We start from the raw sequence: 16,663 nt of genomic DNA on the forward strand, positions 1-16,663 counted from the left end.
TTATGAACCCATTTTCTACAAGCTACATGTCTTCCTAACATTCTGACATTGGCATTTTCCAACGAAACAAATAAAGAGAAAAAATAACTTTGTTTTGTCTGTCAAAGCTCTTGTGCACAACCACATGTTCAAAGGCTCTAGACCAGAGACAGTTGATAAACTAACCTACCATAGTTTTGCTAGAACTAGCAGACTACCACAAAGTTGCTGAATGTATGTTATTTCAGGTTAGTTTGCAACAATGTACAAGTCCTGCTTCCTAGCTAGGGAACATCACTAGCCATTCCCATTCACGTTCAGTTTACTGTGCTAACGTTAGCTAACTAGCTCGGTTAACAGGCAAAATTAAATGATTTATTCCATGTCCGAAAGTGTGCTTCGTTGGCATCACACACAAGCAATGACAAAAGAGAAACGCTTATGTTTTGACACGCCTATTTATGAGTCCGGAACTAGGGCCATCATCTAAGTAGATTCACAACGAGATGAGGTGCGACCAGAATAGATATGGTAACGTTAAATGCTTCGCGACGGCTTGCAACAGCTGGCAACGACGTGCACCATTTAATTCACACTGCTGCAACTCCTTCTGCGACAATTCGTCTCAACGCGTTATATTTTTGATATACGACGGCTACCGTAGTTCTATTAGGTTGCAATATAATCCCTAAACACTAGATGGGAGAACTTCTTACACATGGGACCTTTAAAAACAACTAGACAAACTCTTTTTTTTATTACAAAACACATCAATGTGACAAACTCACGCTTCAGCGACTGCAGGTGTTGTCTTTGCTTCTCCACCTTCATCAGTCTCTCTGTTGCTCTCTCTTCTTCTTTCTCCCTCCTCTCCTTCACTTCCTCCATTCTCTTTCTGTCCGTCTCATAGTGATGTCCACTGTTTCCTGCTAACATTTCTTCAATTTTCGCCAGAAGCTCTGTGACCTGATCTTTATCATCCTTTTTTTCATTGTTGAATACATGATATCTGTTCCCACATTGCTCAATGAGCCAGCAAAGATCCCGTCCCTCACTCTCAATGTGCTGCTCAATGAGTGTGTCTCCCAGCCAGTCTCCAAAGTCAAACAGCACCATGGTGTGACTCCAGATAGCCTTACTAAACAGTGTCAGATATTTTTGCAGTTGTAGTCTGACTTGAGAAGTCACAGCTGTGTCTAGAGCTACAATCAATAAAAAAACATGGGGTCCAGGATCACACAACGACACACTCATTAAAGTTTCCTGCTTCAGAAAAACAGGAGGATTATCCATGCTGTGTAGCTCCCACCCTGGAGTGTCGACCACAGTGACCTGCCTCCCTGCCACCTCCCCCTCTCTCTTCTCACACTTTGATATAGTGCGCAACTCAAACACATCTTCACCCAGGATGGTGTTCCCTGTTGAAGACTTCCCATAGTTCTTCGACCCCAGCAAAATAATCCTCAGAGATGACTGATGTATTTGACCTGTAAAAGTAGGCACAAACATACTGAACTGTTTTTGGTATTATTTTTGTTTCTACTATCCTGATGCAATTATTCAATAATTAAGTAAATAAATGCAGATCAACATTATACTATATGCGATAACATTTAATTGCTCTCCATGTTTTCTAAAAGCATAGATTCAGATACAGTGCCTACTGTATAACAAGTATTAACCCCTCCATGAATATTTTTCCTTTTTTTGCTTTTATAAATTGAATTGGCCAATTTGCTATAGGCTTTTTTCAATTAATAAAAAAAAAAAACTCTCTAATGTCAAAGTTCAATGTTCTATTTATAAAAGCAAAAAGGGGGAAAATACTTTTTTTATAGTATATCCATCCATCCTACTCACCCTGTGTTGACCTGAGATCATGTCTTTGTTTCTTCACCTTTATCATTCTCTCTTCTGCTCTGCTTCTTTCTATCTTTTCTCTCTCTTCTAAGTCTCTCAAAAGACCTCTGTCCATCTTAAAATGAGAGCAGCCATTTCCTGCCACCATGTCTTCAATCTTCTCCAGCAGCTCCGTCGCCTGCCTTCCATCAGTGCTGTTGTGATTGTTGAGGACATGATATCTGTTCCCACATTTCTCAGTGAGCCATTTCAGGGCATCTCCTTCACTCTCAATGTGCTGCTCTATGGGTGTGTCTCCCAGCCAGTCTCCATGGGTGAATAGCAATATGGTGTATCTCCACACTCTCTCACTGAGAAGCTCAAGGTGTTGCCTGGCTGAAATTCTCTGTGCTTCAGTGAATAAGATGTCTGCTCGTGTGATCAAAAGGAACACATGTGGCCCCTGGCCACACAAACCTGGACTAAGTTGAATTGCTCTTTTGGTCATTTCAGGGCTCCACTCCTTAGAATAATGACTCCACCATCCAGGTGCCTCCACCACAGTGACCTGCCTGCCAGCTACATCTCCCTGTCTCTTCACACAAACAGCAGATCTCTGTCCAGGCTGAAACTCCTCTCTGCCCAGGATAGTGTTTCCTGATGAACTCTTCCCAGCATCTTTAAATCCCAGCAGCACAACTCTCAACTCTGATAGGGGTGATGATGTTCCTAATAGAGTGAACACATGTAGTTGTAGCATTTAAAAATGGGACAAACTTAAAATGGAGCATTTAAACATGGGGCGGCAGAACAATGCCGAGTTTTAGCAGGGATGATAGTTCAGTGAAAAAGAATGCAGAGTCATTCCATCTCCTTTCATCTAAATTCTGAAAATCTTCCCACCTGAATTTCCTGGAAAAATTCTAATAAAAGGCAGTGGCGGCTGGTCAATAGAGGGCGCTGCCCCCTCCCGTGAAATATTGACTCTTACATATCTACCAAGATCAACCATGAATCAATCAAACCTAACAAATACGAAATAAATAAACAAAATACACTGAGTTTTTACTGTAGTGTACTCATAGGGCAGGTAAAACACTGCCAGCAATCATTAAATCAGTCTACATCGGGTCGTCTCTCTCAAAATTTCGTCTACATCACATGCAATGTCCTAGTCCAAGGCACCGGGGAAAATATATTCTGGAATGCCGTATCCAGGCCTGACACGACAATATCCCCACATGTAGACTGATGTAGACAGAATTTTGAGAGACGACCCGATGTAGACTGATTTGTTTTGTCTCAGTGAAATGCTATTTTGTGTTTTGACTTGGAAAAACACACTTGTGTTTGTTTTGATGTGTAAATAAATACCAATACTTGAAGTTTGGATCCCCTGTATGTTTACAGAACTATGACAAAAGTATGACCTCAAACTGACATAGTCTACCTTGTGCACAGAGAAAGCAAAAGCCAGATGTGTTTTTTATTCAGACCATCAGTGTGTAGTTGGCACATTGTGTGCTTACTATTGTGATAGCTTGTGTTTACTGTTTGATACGAAAACATCATTTTTACGAAGGTGTGAAGAGTTAAGCAAGGTGTGCTAGCTTTTGCAAGAGAACTACAATGTTATGCTGATTGGGTGAAAGGTTTTCCTATTTGTGTGTAGAGTTTTGTAAACAAAAAAGCCATAGTTACAAAAAATGTGCTTAAGCAATCAGAAAAAACTAATATAGTTTGAGTAAAGCTACCAACTCAACAATTTTGTGCATGTGCTAATTGAAACACATTCTTTTCAATGATTGTCTCTAAGGAAGACGTTGTCATACATGGGAAAAATACACATAAAATACACATTTTTGAGCCTTAATGTCTGATCTAAGAGAGTACAGTGTTTAACCTGGTACCAGAGATGCTTACTGTAAAATCTAAGTCTTCTACCTGAAAAACTGGGGGCTCAACAACTCCTCAAATATGCTATTTTATTTTATTTTTGAAGAAGTAGCTACCATTCTAGGTTATTCTTGAGCTACACACCTGACATTCCATGTCTGGATGATATTAGTAACAGATAATGACTGTAGAAAATTTGAAGGCTACATGTGAGAGTTTTCCAGATATTGCTGTTTAAAATGGCTTTTCAGAATATAATGCCAAAAAATGCCCCTGATACCCCTCATTCAATATTTTTTAATGAGAAAACTATTAACAGTAGAGACTTAATATTTTGGATTTGTCATATTAAGAAGTGTATCTTTTTACCAGAATTGTTTAAGGAAATTCTGAGATGGTCAGGTGGGAGGCATTGGGTGAAAGGAGACGGAATGACTCTGCAAACGTTCACCAGCACACGTACAACCGTCAATCTATCTACTTATCCAAGCAATAAATGGATCATTCAAAACATTTCCACTGCATTAACCAATGTAAACCATTTAAATGTTGGCAGAACTACAGAACACTACATGAGTTCAACTGGATACAAATTACCTGTTAATAATCGGTTAGATATTGCTGTTCGTGTTCCCTTTTCTTTGTCTTTTCTTCTCTTCTCTTCTACTTCCTCCAGTCTCTGTCTGTCCATCTCATAATGACTGTTGCTATTCGTGGCCACCATCTTGTCTATCTTCTCCAGCAGCTCTGTGACTTGCATTTTATCCCTGTTCTTGATGTTGAGGACATGATATCTTTTCCCACAATTCTCTACAAGCTGCTGGAGCATTTTCCCTTTAACCTCAAAGGCTTTCTCTTCTGCAGGAGTCTCCTGAATGAACAGAACTAGAGAGTGTTTCCAGGCTCCATGGCCCAGAAGACTCAGGTGGTTTGATGTGGCTTTTCTCTCTGCCTCTGTGAAGGTCATGTTCTCATGGATGACCAACAGAAATGCATGAGGTCCTGGAGGACACAGAGTCACACTGAGAACAATCTCCTGTTTAAGGAGATTAGGAGAGTCCTTATAATAACATTCACTATAATCCTTCCATCCTGGAGTGTCCACCACAGTGACCTGTCTCCCTGCTACCTCTCCCTGTCTCTTCACACACTGCAGTGTTCTCACATCAGGGTCAAACTCTTCTCTGCCCAGGATGGTGTTTCCTGCTGAACTCCTCCAAGCGTCTCTGTTCCCCAGCAGCACAATCCTCAAGTCTATTAGATTGGAGATATCACCTGATCATGAGACAACACAGTCTGATCACTCATGAACAGTTGAACTTTCCAAACACTTCTCAATGATGTTTGTAGTTTTCAGCAAATAATCATAATCATGATATATTTGTCATATAATGTAGTATAATATCATTATATATCACATTAAAGATAACAGAGAGGATGATATGCTCACCTCTGGAGGCCTGTGGTCCTTCAGCTGCCATCTTTCTTGCTTCGGCTTCACTGGACTTTCAACATCAGCATCAGACTTTCATTCTATCAGAAACATATCAGTTACTTTATGTTTCAAACATGACTGGACTCAGGAGGATGAAAGCAATCATTTCTTTGGATTGACCCCTTAAACACTACACTACCAACAATATTCTGGCCTCTGAGATTGGACATTTACTATAATTTGGATCAATCGAACTCCAAAACTAAACTATTTCCCTGTTAAACAACAGTATAGAACTGGCAGTAGGGTTGTCATTATTGTTCTGATATTTCAACAATGCACTACTCTGATAGCTTCCTGTTGAATAAATGCCATTATTTGTGACACCACCAAGAGGACAGGTCAATGCTAATTGAGAAAGCAATTTCACCTTTAACACAGAAGGGAGCAATCGGAAAGTTACCTATTTTCGCCCGTGCCCTATTTTTGCCCTTTTACATGTAGATAGATGATAGATAGATACTTTATTGATCCCCAAGGGGAAATTCAAGTATGTGTATGACTTAATATTCATTTTCAAATCAAGACGGCGAATACCTACAGAAACACAAGCACCCGTCCCATAGCACCCGTATCGAAATTATCTCTGTACCAAAAATGACACTGTAGGCCTACAGTGACTCAAAGAGCTGTTATGTAGGCTAAACAGTGTTTTAAGGCTGCATGTACAAAAGCGCTTGGAGCTCCAGTGGAATTTTGATTTCACAACAAGAATTCCCTCTGATGGTCCGTTCATGCCACCTAGAAATATCCGCCCCTGTGATTATGCTCCCACTGCAAGTGTTCATGTGCTTTCAGGTAGACTGCTGTTGTTCACAGCACTAAGCTATTTATGGTTACTGATATACTCCGAGTCTCTGGCCCTCTCTTAGAGCCAGGCATAGTGAGCTGGCCCTCAGAAGAAAAAGTTTGGGGACCACTGCATTTAATCATAGCCTATTGCGATTTAATACCATTGTTAGCTGTGTTTATATTGCCATCATTCCATATCAGTGTAAAATGTAGCTCAAATGAAATAATACTAATAAAAAGACTTTAGCATTCCCAAAAGTAGCAGGGTGTTCCAAAAGTATATTTTGAACTCTGAATTCTGTGTCTTTGCATACACAGCTCAAGCTGTGAACAAGCAATATCCTACAAATAATTTCAAATTCATAAAACTCTCATAGTTTGAGAAGTGCTAGCAAAAACATCTGAAATGATCACCATTCTAACTTTCACTCACCTGATGAGAACTTTGTGAAGTCTGTATGAACATTTGAACGAGTGAATAAAAAATAGAAATAATTATCCCAGAAAGTCCCAGAAATATGACTTGAATAGAAGTTAGTTAGTTATTAACAATTCATTGATAAACTTTTAGAATACTTTGAGCACTGATGTAGTCAGCATAGGCCTCTTACATTGTTTGCAGGTAGGCCTTTCATTCCCTTTTCGATGGCAAACGTGAAACAGCGCCAAAACAACCACCAGTGGTCAAAAAGAGTATTACATGTGTACTGTTATGACTCGCCATAGAGAATGAACGGGGGAAATTACGGACGTTATAGTTTGATGATGTTGTACTCCCGTGCGGGCTGGATGCTATATACCACGGACATGTTTTGGGGGGCCGTATCCGGCCCGCGGGCCATAGTTTGGGGGCCACTGATTAAATGTAATGGAATATTCAACTAAGGTAGACTGCTGTTGTTCACAGCACTAAGCTATTTATGGTTACTGATATACTCCGAGTCTCTGGCCCTCTCTTAGAGCCAGGCATAGTGAGCTGGCCCTCGGAAGAAAAAGTTTGGGGACCACTGCTCTACATTGTTAGTATCTAGTTGTTTTGTAGGAATAGTAGGCTACGCTTGTAGGCCCTATGACTTTCCTTTCTAAAATAATTAGCGAACTCCATCCCCATCAACGAACTTACTATGGCCAATATTTTTGAAATTTCACAGCCTTGGTTTCATTAGGAGGACATGAATTCTGGGTGGATTTGTGCGTGCCTCAGACTCGTGGTGTGAGAGCGAAATTGGAGCGGCCTCCACACTCCAACAAAGTTCCATCCGCTCCTCGCTCGCTCGCACTCCTCTCACTAGCTCTGATGCAAGTGTATGCCGCTTTCATGTAACAAAAACGGCAAATTCCTTCATTAAAATTGTTGGTGAATGTGATTGCAAAATGTCATACGCTAGCGCGTCATGCCTTACAATGCCCCTTAGCTCTTCTGAAATCTTCTCTCAGGGTGTATTGCTTAAATAAATATTTTTTCTATCTTTTAAAAATAGACATTCTATGCTACATCATATTAAAATATTTTTCCATCACTCATCAGTTATATATTTTTAATCAAATTGCATCTTTCCCTATCCCCAACCCTGGACAAAATCTATAATAGATGTATAATACAAGCGTTTTTCAAAGCCAATTAAATCTAGTTTCCAAAGCAGAAATGACCAGTTGTGTCCATGGAGGTATTATATATAACTGACTATGTCCCGCCCCATTTATTTCAATGGCCCATGCTAGGCTAGCTACATTAGCCAAAAAAGTTTGAAATTGACCACAGCCAAAGTCCTTTTAGGCAGGTCCCTCCACTCGGCGGCTATATTGCAATGCTTTTCGGGCACTTATCGGGCATCTATTTCGGGTAGAACCACGCGAATGCAATGCTTCACTAATCACGACACACTAACCTCCATCTGCGAGATCACAACATACCACATGTTTAGCACAATGTATTCACATGTCAACTTTTGGCGGTGGAAGGGGATGAATACTGTATGTACACGACTGCCATGTTTGTGTTACAAACTAACTCCATACATTTCTATGGGAGATTCTTTGAGTGCTGTGTCTCCTCATTAGAAAGTATCTATCTATCTATCTATCTATCTGCCGCAGCCATTTTTATGAAAATGGCGTTTTATGGATGCTCGTTTCTGGCACCAGCTAGAATTAGCCAATTAGGTTCCACGTTACAGACGGAGACAACGTAAGGTAGCCTACAACGATATGACATTGATGAAGATTGGACATTCCCTCAGAGGAAAAGAAGTTGTTTGGGAACACGCTTCACCCACCCTCGTTATAGGCGCAAATTTATTTAATTGGTTGGGATAACATTTTGGGAACGGTGGTAGAAGTTTTCCCCGTGTCTCGAAGTCTTAGGCTATTTAATGTGATGTTCATATGTGATAATAAGCAATGTGAATCAATATTGAGTAATTATTCACTTTAGGCTACACAAATAATGATCAAATGCTATATTTGGACAGGCTGCTAATTGCGGAATATGTAGACTATCCAACAAAAATTACTATAATTAAGTAGACATGGGACTTAAGCTTTGAATTAAATTTCAAAGCAGTCACATGAGTGTGTGAAACGAAGCTTCACATGATTTATCACAAAACAAATCAAGCTCCAATATAAGGCTATGTTTACACATGGCCGGTTATTTTCATAAACTTAATTTCACCCTCTCCATAATCAAAAATAACATTGTGCCGTTTTCAGGAAAAAAAATCGTTTAAACTAACCCGTGTATATGTCGTCAAGAGCATGTCAATACTGTAGCAGTGTAACGAGAAGCTCAAGCCCATGTTAGCCAATCAGAATCCTGAAAATAGCAACAAATCACTTCCTCTTTCTCTTTTATGTTGCAGTCAGACATAAAATCTCCGCCTCATCACATAAATCTCCGTTTGTACCTGTTTAGACGCAAACGAGCAAACAGTGCTTTTCCCAAAAAAACGATCAGTCCGGAGTTTTTAAAAACTGTTTGTGAGGGAGTAAAACCTCCGCTTGCGTCTAAATGAGAGGGTCAAACTATCAAACTAGAAAAATATCACGGTTTGCATCGTATTCGTTGTCGTCTAACACCACCTAAAGCTTCACTCCAAATTGGTTCATATCTTCGATACACGCCTCGAAGCAGGGGGTTCACAGGTAACATACTCTTTGGACTGTGTTCTGGTTTGCCAGCTCTTTGCTTTCTTCAGTTTTGTGGCCAAGGGCCTGTTTTTTCACATAGGGCAGGCCGTTCTTTGTTGGATTTGTTTTTTGACTTCTGTTAAAGTAAACGTTTGAAATGATTCTGCACTTGAGTCCGATCTCTTTACAAAACCTGCAAGTTGGTTTGATTAAAGGTGATCTAAGCGATCTAAGCATTTTTAGGCTTAAGAACATTTTTTGTCACATAGGCCTATAGAAAACATCTCCTCATTATCTGCTAGTGGCCCGTCCTCTGAACACACTGTAAAAAATACAGTCTCTAGACAGCCCAGGCTCCGCAAACGGCAATAAAAACAAACTTGTGGAACCTGCCCCATCAAACATAACAAACCATATTCCAGCCAATAACTGACGAAATGTGAATTAAGGAGAGCTTGAATGGGAGAAAGTAGCAAGCTAGTTCTCTGTTTTGTTTGAACGTCCTGTTGAAATAATATTGTTTAACATATACAATGGTTAAACTTACTCTTTCTCTTCTGCTCTCATAGGTGTCCGTAAGCATAATATGTCAGTAATGAGGGTTGTGACAAAGCAGCTCAGTGCTGGGAATTTTAAGGAGCAGAAACCTGTTGGACAGGGTGCAGGATGCACTGAAGTGGGATGGTTCCACAACAACACAGAGTATGACCACACAAATCTATCAGTGTCTCAGGGCCCTCAGAGGAAATATAGTCTCCACGAGGAACTGGTTATACAGTATATTTATTATCTTATCTTTGTGATTGTTTGGATGTGTTCTTCCACTTGTTTTAGAAATAAGTTCCCAGGGATGGCAAATGTGTGAGGTTCCCAAGTAAAGAATTTAAGGTGCATAGTCTGTACAAATCAAGACAGCATGGTATGTACAAAATGTTCCAGTCAACACTAACCAAACCTGTTTACTGTTTTGCTGTTGTTAACAGAGATGTTGAGAGGTGATTTTTGAGATGCATCTAAGAGTATTTTTCTTGGCTCCGAGGCTGTTTTCAACTCCTTGATTTGTTTAACCCTTAAAGGAGTACCGTCACACCGGTGTGACGGGAATGTTGAGAAATGAACGTTCTAAAGAATATCTGGGTTCATTGAATTCAACATAGAATTTTAGAACCTTCAATTGTTGCGGAACTTAGAATGTTCAAAAACCTACACCTTTAAGGGTTAAGCTGATCTGGAGTCAGTTCCCCTTTTCATAGACTCTCTCCTCTTCCTCTGCCACAAGAACAACTTCAGTTCTGTCCTCAGATTACCCATAGCCATATCTACTCTTTCTAACTCATCGCTGAAATGACAAAACTTGTATAAAAACATCACTACCACTATACTCATCATTCCTTCTGAGTTGAAATATGCGGGCGCGCACACGCACACACAATGTGAACACAAGAGCATAATTTTCAAATACCATCCACCAGCATATATTGCCATATTGCGTACTTACATAATACATACATGCTTGACTTTGGTCAGGGTGAATATCCTAGGGTGCACTGTGCAGTCTAGATTATAGTGTCAATAGTGTGACGCCCCAGCTGGTCAGTGCTGGGTCTTGTCGCACTTCTTGCTCTTTGTCTGTGTTGGCTCTGCTGCTGTTCTGTGTGTGGCCTACAGGGGGAGCTCTGCAGAATGGCGTGGGCTAATTGCGCCAGCGATTAGGGCAGAATATAAGCGGGTCCCGGGAGCTTCAATCTCTCTCTCGCTCTCTCTCCGCTTCCGCTGATTGCCGGTTCCAGAGTTGCGGGGTGCTGTCGTTGCGGCCGGACGGGCTGCGCCCTGTTCGTTTCTTTTGGTTTTGCACTTCACCTCACTATGCTGACATACACTACAGTCTTGCTTTACTCTTCATTCACTGACTTTTGTACATAGTTCATTTATTTAATAAATATTTTCTTAATTTTGAGCAGCGTGTGGTCTCCCCTTTTATGTTGTGTTTGCCTTGAGCCGGGCAGGCACAACAATAGCTATCCAAGAGTGCAGTCAAGGTAAGTATCCAAGTGAAAAGTTTTTCATTGTGCAACCTTGAGCCAAAAAATTTGATTAAAAACTCCCTGGTGTAACGAACCTTAGTTGTTTATGTAACTCACGTAAGAGCCGTCATGCTGTAACAGCATCAAACACAGTAATGCAATGTTACTACAGTAGATCACTCTACCAACCCTGCAGATTTGGGTATAAGAAATTCATACTTTTGTAATAGTCGATATGCTATGATGATTTGACTTCTCCCTCTCCCTCCCTCCAAACACACACACACACACACACACACACACAGCCACACACACAGCCACACACACACAGCAACACTAGATACAAGGCCATAATCATAATATACTTTGAGGGGGACATGTTCCCCTATAGACAGAAGTTGTTATACTACAATAGCCTCATTCCGAAATAATCATTTGCAGATTTAATTGTAATGGTAGCCAGCTGGTCCGTAGCTGTGCAGTATGTACATTTGTAAACCTCCCTCCCAATCCCAATGCCTTAAGAGCAGCCTGGGCTTTTAGCTCGACTGGTAGGCTACCATGCTCGACTTCTGATCCGAGGTGATGCTGTTTGTGGGTTTGAGTGTGCAGGGCTGAGCCGTGGGGTTCAACACAACACACATTGCATAATCACAAACTGAACTTAACAATTTTTAACTAGAATAAACTCTATAGGCCTACACAACTATATTGAGTGGGCAGCCGTGGCACTCTGGACTTGTAACCGGAGGGTTGCCGGTTCGAGCCCCGACCAGTGGGCCGCAGCTGAAGTGCCCAAGGCACCTAACCCCTCACTGCTCCCCGAGCGCCGCCGTTGTAGCAGGCAGCTCACTGCGCTGGGATTAGTGTGTGCTTCACCTCACTGTGTGTTCACTGTGTGCTGTTTGTGTTTGTGTTTCACTAATTCACAGATTGGGTTAAATGCAGAGACCAAATTTCCCTCACGGGATCAAAAAAGTATATATACTAATATACTTATACAACTAGCCGGCAGAAAGTTTTTTGATGAGACACCATGTTGTAGCACCTTGCCAATACTCAGGGGCGCCTGCAGGAACTAATGCTATGGTACGCATGACATTGAACTGTCTGCAATGGCATAAACAAAAGTTATGTTGTTTGATCAGTCAGAGAGCTCAGAGTAATTTGTTGAGAAATCAAGACCTGTTTACCACCATCTCAAAGTGGCCACAAATGGGGTGTAGTAGGCCTAAGACTGGACAAGACAGTAAACAAGGTTTATGTATTATTATTATTATTATTATTATTATTATTATGCTCTTTTTTATTATGCTCTTTTTTGAGGGCATGGCCATAGATAGCCTAGTCTTTGCAAGCAATATGTCTAACAAAAATATGCAAACTTAAGTTTATTATAAGTTTGCATATTTTTGTTAGACATATTGCTTGCAAAGACTAGGCTATCTATGGCCATGCCCTCAAAAAAGAGCATCTCCACTTTAGCACTAATTAGTGACTAGGTAAGTCTCTATATACTGAAAACAATACCAACTATATTTTCTGATCTTGATATAAGATGAATAACACTTGGTTAGACTGTATTAGATAAGCAGTATTTGCAGTGTAGCCTATTAATGCCAAGTTGTTGATGTCCACATCTTGAAACAACAACCTTCCAATAGGCCCTATTCTAAGCTACTAATTATGCCCCATAAGCAATGTCAAATTCAGTAGCCTAGTGAGACACATTCTTGCCTCTGGGATACATTAAGAAATTATGAGTATTGAGTTGAGTGAATTAGCTCAACATTGTGTGCTGATAACCATATATAGATAGCCGAGTAAAAGAAAACAACAAGTAGCCTATTGCGTGCCTGCGTACGTATTCTCTCTCCTGCTCAAACAAAATGTGTGCACGTTCATTTTCATAACGTGTTCACTAACTTTACATAATAGAAAATGGTAAATAGCCTGATGGCATGCAGCTAATGGGATACTGTGCATAGTTGGGAAGGTATGGTAGGCCAATTTGGTGTGAATACACACACACACACACAAGGGACATTTTCTCTCGCTGTTGAGTAGCCTGATGGTACGCACAGTGCGTACGGACATACACCTGCAGGCGCGCCTGCCGATACTTATACTTAATTTACATGCAAGGTTATAAAACAGTTATAAAACAGGTTTTGTTCTTTCCAGGGACGCCTTGGCTTGAATAGGGTGGATTTTTTTGAAATATCTAAACAAACATTTGCACATTTCCAGTTGGCCTTGGATGTTGGCATGTCTGAGAAAAAATCTACACAAAATCTGATAATGAAATTCTTGTGCTCTGAATGCATTCATACACAAAAAGTGGTTACTCCACGCATCATCCAGTTAACCTGTAACTACAGTGACCTGTCTGCCTGTTACTTCTCCCTGTCTCTTCACACACTGAGCTGTTCTTCTCTTCAGGTCAAACTCCTCTCTGCCCAGGATGGTGTTTCCTGATGAACTCTTCCCAGCATCTTTAAATCCCAGCAGCACAATCCTGAGACCTGGTAAGATTGTAGCTCCTGCAGAATTACCTGCTAACATTGATACATTGCATTGAACACACACACACACACACACACACACACACACACACACATATGTGACCCTGCAAAGTGAAACCAGTCGCTTTGGTAAAATTTACAAAATGAAGTTATTGTGCTCACACGAACGGCCATAAACTAAGATTTCCAACAATATGTATATCGAGGGTATTGCAAAAGGTATTGCTAAGATAAACAGACTGTTAAACAATATCTCCCGACCTCGGAGATGATCGGAACAGCCGGTCAGGTTAAATTGATTGAGCCACAGAATAGTCTTATTTACATGTCTGCATGTAGTTGTTAGATTGCACATGTAGCATGTAGTTGTTAGATTGCACATGTAGCATGTAGTTGTTAGATTGCACATGTAGCATGTAGTTGTTAGATTGCACACAGATTTAACATGTTTGCATTTAGTCTTCTTTTTCTCGAGTCTCCAGCATTCTCTCAGCATTCCCTTAATTAGCTAATGGCCTCAGTGCGCAAAGACAGGCAGGATTTTCGACGCTCTTTTTACAGTAAACCAACATTTAGGAACAGTATCGAAAAGTCCAAGCCTGAATTGGGTCAGTGGGGATTTGGGGAGAGACTGGAGAAGGGCCTTATGTCTTGGGCAAAAGATCCACTGTGAATGAGGGTCGGCGACTCTCCCCAATGATGAATGTCAGTGTAGTACAATAAAGCGCAAGAAACTAAGACATAATCACATTAATTAATTAAAGTAGCCTACAATGATAACAGTAATGAAATTTACATTAATGACCTTATGTCGGAATGCCACTCCGACAATTACGGCTTCTACACACAGTTGCGTTCCGTCAACGCATGCCAGTGGGTGTTTCCGACGGTAGCTATGCAAATGACTTGAAGTATAACCGTAATTTGATTGGTTGGTGCCGTCCGTTGATTGGCTTGATTGGCCGGTGCCGTCTGTCGGTGCAGCAACAGCTGAACTTCTCAACGCGAGCGACGGGAGAAACGCGACGCAACAGACCCACAAATCAGTTTGGCAATGGATGACGTGGGCCCATGTAAAGTGAATGGGATGCGTCTCCAGCACTGCAACGCACGCAGCTGTGTGTAGGAGCCGTTAGACGTCAATGTCGGAGTGGGGGTATGTCGGAATTGATGGCGGTCCCTGTTGCCATGTAACACTGGCAATACTACAGTGGACTTAAGCTGCCACCTCCTGGTGAAAAGTTGTAATACATTTCACGCAGCTGTGTGAATCATGGAAAGCGCAAATAAAGTGGCCACTTCTAAATGGGACCCACTGTATATCTTGACTCTAGAGGGAGCTCTACAGTCACCAAAAATACCTAAACCTGCATAGTGTACCTTTAATTCCGTTAAATTGATAATTCAATACAAACAATAACATAAAAAAGGGTTCATGATATTGAATATTGTGTTTCACGATAATGTGATAATTTATCCTACTTATGATAGAGTGACAAAAAGTGCATCCTGATTGGTGTTGTGATAGATTTAGTATTTTAGTATTATGTTTATCTTCTACTGTCTCTATTGTACAGTGGAGTTTTCTTATATGTATATTACTTTTTCTGCTGTAAGTGCATGTTGTGTGTGATGTCTGTATGCTACTGAGACCCTGAATTTCCCCTTGGGGATCAATAAAGTATCTATCTATCTATCTATCTATCTATCTCTCTATCGACCTACCTACCTATCTATCTATATATCTATCTATCTATCTATCTATATATCTATCTATCTATCTATCTATCTATCTATCTATCGACCTACCTACCTATCTATCTATCTATCTATCTCTCTATCTATCTATCTATCTATCTATCTATCTATCTCTCTATCTATCTATCTATCTTTCTAAACTGATAGGAAGTGCTTGATTTAGGGAGATGGAAGGGAGAAGTGTAATTTCATTGGCTGTTGAGGGCAAATATCATCAAAATATTTGCAAAACCAAATCACAGATCTTTACTTGGCTATTTTGAGATTACACTAAATGGAATAAATATAAACCTGTTGCAGAATGCAACTCACCCTTTAAAGAAGTTGTAGGTTTTCTCTGCCTCTGTATTTTCTTCTGTCTTCTGCTCTACTCTCTTTTTCTCTCCTCTTCTCTTCAACTTTCTGTATTATGTCTCTGTTTATTTCATAGTGACGGCCACTGTTTCCTGCCACCATTTCTTCTATCTTCTCCAGCAGCTCTGTAACTTGTGTATTATCCTTGTTCTTACTGTTGAGGACATGACATCTGTTCCCACATCTTTTTACAAGCTGTTGGAGCATTTTCCCTCTAACCTCAAAGGCTTTCTCTTCTGCAGGAGTCTCCTGAATGAACAGAACTAGAGAGTGTTTCCAGGCTCCATGGCACAGAAGACTCAAGTGGTTTGATGTGGCATTTCTCTCCATTTCCGTAAAGGTCATGTTCTCATGGATGACCAGCAGAAAGGCATGAGGTCCTGGAGGACACAGAGTCACACTGAGAACAATCTCCTGTTTCAGGAGGTTAGGAGAATCCCTATGAAAAATGAAATCATAATCCTTCCACCCTGGAGTGTCCACCACAGTGACCTGTCTCCCTGCTACCTCTCCCTGTCTCTTCACACACTGCAGTGTTCTCACATCAGGGTCAAACTCCTCTCTGCCCAGGATGGTGTTTCCTGCTGAACTCTTCCCAGCTTCTCTGTTCCCCAGCAGCACAATCTTCACGTCAGAGGCCACTATTTCACAAGACAACTGGCCAGTTATTCAGAAAAAGGATAACCTCCCCAAACATATATTAATAGTGTTAATAAAGAATTATTAGCCATAGTGCAATCTGTACATATAGACAAACACAGAGAGGAAGAGATAGCACTGATGAACTCACCAGAAGATAATCCTTCTGCAGCCATTTCTGCTGTTTCACTCAGGTGGTCTAACTTGTGGCTAAAAGAAATCATTACCCACAC

At 40.7% G+C, this 16,663-nt stretch overlaps 3 protein-coding genes across 3 annotated transcripts in view; 1 reads left to right on the forward strand and 2 right to left on the reverse strand.

The window, feature by feature from the left end:
* LOC121719390 (NACHT, LRR and PYD domains-containing protein 12-like) overlaps nt 1–16,663 on the forward strand; it is a 705,660-nt gene that overhangs the window by 310,077 nt on the left and 378,920 nt on the right. The window lies entirely within an intron of this gene.
* Nucleotides 1–16,663, reverse strand: part of LOC121719376 — a 176,079-nt gene that overhangs the window by 41,601 nt on the left and 117,815 nt on the right. The gene's annotated exons all lie outside the window — the stretch shown is intronic.
* On the reverse strand, nt 1,273–9,767 carry LOC121719499 (GTPase IMAP family member 8-like). The gene is made up of 6 exons (XM_042105206.1): nt 9,678–9,767; nt 8,737–8,816; nt 5,165–5,247; nt 4,312–4,989; nt 1,982–2,547; nt 1,273–1,466 (listed from the first exon to the last, which is right to left on the reverse strand). The coding sequence occupies exons 3-6, from the start codon at nt 5,193–5,195 to the stop codon at nt 1,443–1,445; spliced, it is 1,299 nt and encodes a 432-aa protein (XP_041961140.1). The 5' UTR covers nt 5,196–5,247; nt 8,737–8,816; nt 9,678–9,767; the 3' UTR covers nt 1,273–1,442.

Source organism: Alosa sapidissima, chromosome 9, assembly GCF_018492685.1.
Source record: "Alosa sapidissima isolate fAloSap1 chromosome 9, fAloSap1.pri, whole genome shotgun sequence".
In the NCBI taxonomy this organism is placed as follows: Eukaryota; Metazoa; Chordata; class Actinopteri; order Clupeiformes; family Clupeidae; genus Alosa; species Alosa sapidissima.

Bases quoted from the DNA above. Each gene is read 5' to 3' on its own strand.
- LOC121719499 (XM_042105206.1), bottom strand. From the start codon at position 5,195: ATGGCAGCTGAAGGACCACAGGCCTCCAGAG. The intron at 4,990-5,164 runs GTGAGCATATCA...TCTCATGATCAG, and splicing joins AGGACCACAGGCCTCCAGAG to GTGATATCTCCAATCTAATA. The intron at 2,548-4,311 runs GTAATTTGTATC...TCACTCTATTAG, and splicing joins ATCTAACCGATTATTAACAG to GAACATCATCACCCCTATCA.